The sequence below is a fragment of the Rattus rattus genome, chromosome 12 (assembly GCF_011064425.1).
Source record: "Rattus rattus isolate New Zealand chromosome 12, Rrattus_CSIRO_v1, whole genome shotgun sequence".
Classification (NCBI taxonomy): domain Eukaryota; kingdom Metazoa; phylum Chordata; class Mammalia; order Rodentia; family Muridae; genus Rattus; species Rattus rattus.
In genome coordinates, this window is record NC_046165.1 from 85,612,791 (window position 1) to 85,617,964 (window position 5,174).

Here is a 5,174-nt window from a genome sequence, read left to right on the forward strand (position 1 = left end):
GGAAGAGGATGAAGGGGAGGAGGAAGGGGAGGAAGGGGAGGAAGAGGAGGAGGAAGGGGAGGAAGAGGAGGAGAAAGGAAGGAAGGAAGGACAGATGAGAAAAGACAAGAAAAATGCCAAATCAGCTTCACTTCCTCCTTCAGAGAAATGAAAGCTTGGGGGAAAATCCACTAAGGAGACCTACACAGGTCGGGGTGACTAGGCCATCACTGACTGACAGCTGTCCTCAAAGGATGCTGCCGGATGATGCACACTCCTACTTGTATTCCATTCCTCCCTACATGCTGTATGACAGTGGTGCCCCTAGAGTTACACCATGAAGCAACACAGCCTTGCTCAGAGGAGCTAGTCTCTAAATAGATATCTGAAAAGGACAGGGATGGGTGAAATAGTGCATTAGAAAAATACAAATCAGTAGTTCTGTGTGCAGGCTATCCTGTCCTCCAGAGACATTTCTAGTTGTCACAAGTTGCCACTGAAATCTCGCAGGAGACACCAAGATGCTATAAAATACCCACAAGTACTAGGTAGCCTGTTCACTAGCAAAGAACTATACGAATACCAAGTAGGCTAGAGTCATCTGGGCATTGATAAGACATATTTATGTGCATACTATTTATACATTTATGACTATTGAAAGCCAAAGCTTACATGCCAGCAATACAAAGTGTCGCATTAGTACCACCAAACCCGAAGGAATTGGTGAGTCCAATACATCGACCCTCGGTTTTCCATTCCTGTGCCTCCAGTGGAACATAATTGAGATCAAATTCTGGCTCTGTACAATCCAGGTTTAAAGTTGGCGGTAGTTTCTGATGGTAACAAGCCAGTGCGGTAAAAGCTGCCTCCACTGCCCCTGCAGCTCCCAGAAGATGCCCCGTGGCTCCCTTTGTGGAGGATATGGCGAGGGCACGAGCATGGTCCCTAAAGAGCCTCTTGATGGCTCTGTTCTCAGCAGCATCACCCAGTGGTGTGGAGGTGGCATGTGCGTTGACATAGGATATCTGATCAGGTGATACGCCTGCATCTTTTACAGCAGCAGCCATGCATCTGGCAAGAGAAGAACAGTATCGCATGATCGTTAATAACAGGAGATGTTCACCTGAGTAGCTTGTGTAAGATAAGGTTTCCAGATACACTGGGTGGGCCCATCCTGAGTGTCATAGCAGAGACCCTACTATTCATAAAGCTAAAGGTAGCTAGCTAGTATTTGTCCCATTATAGGAAAGCTTGATAAACGTCTGGCTGATTCAATTGGATAAAATATAATAAAGTTTAAGCTTGGATGGTAACATATAACCAAGGACTTTTTGCCAAAGTGTGGTCTTTAGACTGGAGCTAGTTAGACATGTCGACTCTTTTTTTTTTTTCCTTTTCTTTTTTTTTTTTTTTCTCGGAGCTGGGAACCGAACCCAGGGCCTGCCTAGCAAGCGCCCTACCACTGAGCTAAATCCCCAGCCCCTACATGTCGACTCTTAAGTGTCAACGTAGACCCGCAGTCAGAACTGGCCTGCCAGCAAGACCCCTGGGTGATTCACGACCTGCAGATGCTGCTTTGAAAAGAACAGAATCCACCCAGACACAGCTAGCAGGTCTGCCTCCATTCTCCAGGCCTGACGTTCAGAGGGGGGCGGAGGAAGGGAGCACACTCATGACTACCAAACAGAAGGTGGGGCATAGGAAGCTAGCAAAGACACAACTCTATTGGTTCTAACTAAAGTCCATTCAATTTTTGTCTAAAGATTTTCAAATGTTTTCAACCATTTCAAGCAAATAATTAAAAAAAATAAAACCAAAAAAACTTTGCTCTAAGGATATATACTATACACCAAAACTAGGTAATTTTTTTTTTAATTTGAAGTTCCAATGGTACCTTAATACAGTATCTTAAGAGGAAAGACTATTTTGAACAGAAAGACCAGTTTTTACCTTAAAGCACCTTCTCCTTCAGGATCGGGGGCAGTTATGTGACCAGCATCACCTGAGAGTCCATAACCCAAAACTTCTGCGTAGATCCGGGCTCCTCTCTGAACAGCATGTTCATGTTCTTCTAGCACCAGTACAGCAGCTCCCTCACCCATGACAAAACCATCTCTTTCTGGATGAAATGGTCGGCAGGCCAGCTTAGGATCTGGGTTCGTGCTTAGAGCCCGGGCTCTGGAAAACCCAGCGAGAGATAACGGACTAATACAAGACTCTGTGCCTCCAGCCACCATCACATCTGCATCACCGTGGGCTATGAGTCTAAAAGAGTCTCCCACAGCATGTGCACCCGTGGTACAGGCTGTGGACACTGAGTGATTGGGGCCCTTGAGTTTGTAGCGAATGCTGACCTGGCCTGCAGCCATATTGATTAGAATCTTAGGGACAAAGAATGGGCTTACTTTATTATAACCTTTGGTTTGAAACATTAAAGCAGTTTCAGAAACAACTTCCAGAGGAACCATGCCCATGCCAATGGCAACGCCAGTAGCCACCTGATCTGCTTCTAGTTTCGGATACCAGCCGGAGTCTTTCAGGGCCAACTCTGCTGCTCCGACCGCCATGATGGTGGGAGAGGACATGGACTTGGCATCTGATTTGGACACAAAGTTTTGTTCATTAAACTGACCTTTATCTGAACCTCTTGGTACATAAGCAGCTACTCTGCAAGGAATACTCTTGTACTCATCACCAACTACAGAAACAATTCCACTTTCTCCTCGGAGAAGCCGATCCCAAACTAGTTGAGCCCCAACGCCAAGTGGTGTCACTAGTCCAATGCCTGTGATGACAACTCGCCTGCGCGACCCGGCTGCTGGCACACTTCCAGAAAACTTGTGCTTGCTTATTAACCAACAATATGATGCTGGATACGGATGGGCTTTTAGAAAATGTTGCAAGCACTTTGACAACATGGTTGAAATTCAGAAGATCAGAAACACATTCCTGGAACAGACCACAAGAGACAGCAACTTTTGTTTAAACAATCGAAGGATCTTACATACACACCCTAGGTGTGCTTGAGGTCATGTGCTAAAAGCCACAGAAAAATGCAACACTCGCTTGGACTTAACTTTTATTTGTAATCTATGAGGTCCCTCAAACTGTCAACTGACAGCAAGTTTGCTGGATTTCATAAAGCCACCCCACCCTGCAGGGGGCATCCTTCTTCAGGCTCACGGAGGATTACTGTAGAGCGTCGATTGTGTCTATGTGGCATTTCTAAAGTCAGTGCACAAAGGCCGCCTCGGCCCCATTCTTTGAAGTGCATTTTATCTACTTCCGTGTAGGGCAGCTAGCTTTTCCGGCGCCCCCGCCACAGCCCAGCACCGCGGTGTTAGGAAAGCCGGACATTATTTCTCGAGCTCAGTGTTAGGAGTTCTCAGGGCTCAACGGCCACGTCACGCCCTCCACCCCTACCCTGAAACCCGGGTACGAAACGCAGCAACTACCTGAAACAAGCCTTTGCGGGCGCTCACCGAGTGCGCATGCGCACGCTGGTCTACAGCGCAGTGTTTCTTCCGCCCGGAGACTGGCTTCTGGCGTCGGAGGTCAGACCCGCGGAGAAGGACTTCCGCCGGGTTCCTGGGTTGGGAGTCCGCTGTTCTGGCTCCAGAACCTGTTTCGGTTGCTTGGGAAACCCCACCTTAGCACACAGCGATAATGCCCAGATATTCCGGTGTTGCCAGATAAGGGAAGCTATCATTTCCCCAGCACATTCCAAGGAGGACACAGAGCGGTAGCCTGGAACCCAGGCTTCCCTGGTATCTCTGTAGAAAGTATTCATAGAACTCTTCAGAATGCTACTCCCCTTGAAACAGAGGTCGTTTGGGGAAACATCTAAATGCCACGCAAACTATGGAAACAATACTACGGCTGAATATGTCGAAATGTGCAGAGACGTTGAGAATTTGTTAGGAGACGTTGATTACAAAACAGAATAGAGGGGTTGGGGATTTAGCTCAGTGGTAGAGCGCTTGCCTAGCAAGCGCAAGGCCCTGGGTTCGGTCCCCAGCTCCGAAAAAAAGAAAAGGGGGAAAAAAAAACAGAATAGATCGTCCACTTTAAAGGTTTGCAAAGAAATCAGATAATGGTAGAGCCTGGTATTTCAGCATTTGGTGGCGGGGATGGGGGGTGGGCTGGGGGTGGGGTTAGAGGATCAGGAACTCAGTCCTCAGCTGTGTAGAGTGTGTCAAGCCAGTCTGGCTTACCAACCTTAAGACTTCGTCTTTAAAACAAAACAAAAGAAAACCTAAAGTCTGTAGTGATCTGCAGTGGTTATGGTGTCTCCTTCATTTCCATTTTTCCTTACCCTTATTTACCATAGCAAATGATGTTAACAACTACTTCTGTAAAAATAAAACTTTTAATGGCTGACCCATGACAGGAAGTGAACGGAATATGCCCAGTATCTGAAGTGGAAATTTCTGAGCTTACAAAAAGTTTAACTTACTTGCTCAGAGATAAATATAACTGAATCTGTAGTGGGTAAGCAGAATAAGGAGCAACACAGCGAGGGACTGTTTATTAACTGTTCAAGTCTGTCCCGCGTGCGAGCTTTACTTTCTTCAGATAAAGGATTGACTGTGCGATCTCCACCTGAACCTTGTAGTAATGCTAATATATTTTCTCGTGGGTGATACCTCTTGAGGTTGTTACCACACATGCTAGCTTTCCAACGGTAGAAAAAAGAATCTGAGGTAGGTTTAGTCTTGGATATGATTTATTTGGAAGCCTACTTTGTCTAAAATGTCTAGGAAAAGCCAACTTGTTCTTGATCCAGTGGCTCTCCACTTGCTTAGTATGCTCTCCCCGCAGTGAACATGCCTTTTGGCCATTTGTATGTTTTACTGCTCCCATTGCAGGCAGCCTTGGATCTCAAAAGGTTGCTGGGGCATGTAGACTGTGGAAGGGTAGCTGAAAGGGGAACTCTATCTATGCAGCCATGGAGAAGTCACGCCATCATCCATGCTGCCGTGAAACTTTTTGGTGGTGGAGATGCCTTGGGGTCTCCCACACTCCTGTGAGCAACCCATGCTCTGAAGGTGAGCTGTATAAACTTAGAGGTACTGTAAGTCGCACTTCGGGAATTTTGCTTTGATTTATTGTTGGTGCTTTATAAAGAGGCTGGGTGTTTGTTTACATCTTCCCAGGAGAAGAATTCTCGAAACAATGCACACACATAACAAAGT

General features: G+C 46.5%; 1 protein-coding gene across 2 annotated transcripts; it reads right to left on the bottom strand.

Annotated features, from left to right (window-relative positions):
• Window positions 1-576: 576 nt before the first annotated feature.
• On the bottom strand, window positions 577-3,903 carry Oxsm (3-oxoacyl-ACP synthase, mitochondrial). 2 transcript variants are annotated; one of them, XM_032917968.1, is made up of 3 exons: window positions 3,435-3,903; window positions 1,930-2,928; window positions 577-1,050 (listed from the first exon to the last, which is right to left on the bottom strand). In XM_032917968.1, exons 2-3 carry the CDS (start codon window positions 2,895-2,897, stop codon window positions 648-650), a joined length of 1,371 nt encoding a protein of 456 aa, XP_032773859.1. In that variant the 5' UTR covers window positions 2,898-2,928; window positions 3,435-3,903; the 3' UTR covers window positions 577-647. The 2 variants fall into 2 exon arrangements, with proteins under 2 accessions (XP_032773859.1, XP_032773860.1); XM_032917969.1 differs by lacking the exon at window positions 3,435-3,903 and having other exon boundaries at window positions 1,930-3,428.
• Window positions 3,904-5,174: the final 1,271 nt, after the last annotated feature.

Coding starts and splice junctions, on each gene's coding strand:
- Oxsm (XM_032917968.1), bottom strand. CDS start 2,897: ATGTTGTCAAAGTGCTTGCAACATTTTCTAAAAGCCCATCCGTATCCA. Junction 1,051..1,929: donor GAAGGAGAAGGTGCTTTAAG/GTAAAAACTGGT, acceptor TTCTCTTGCCAG/ATGCATGGCTGCTGCTGTAA.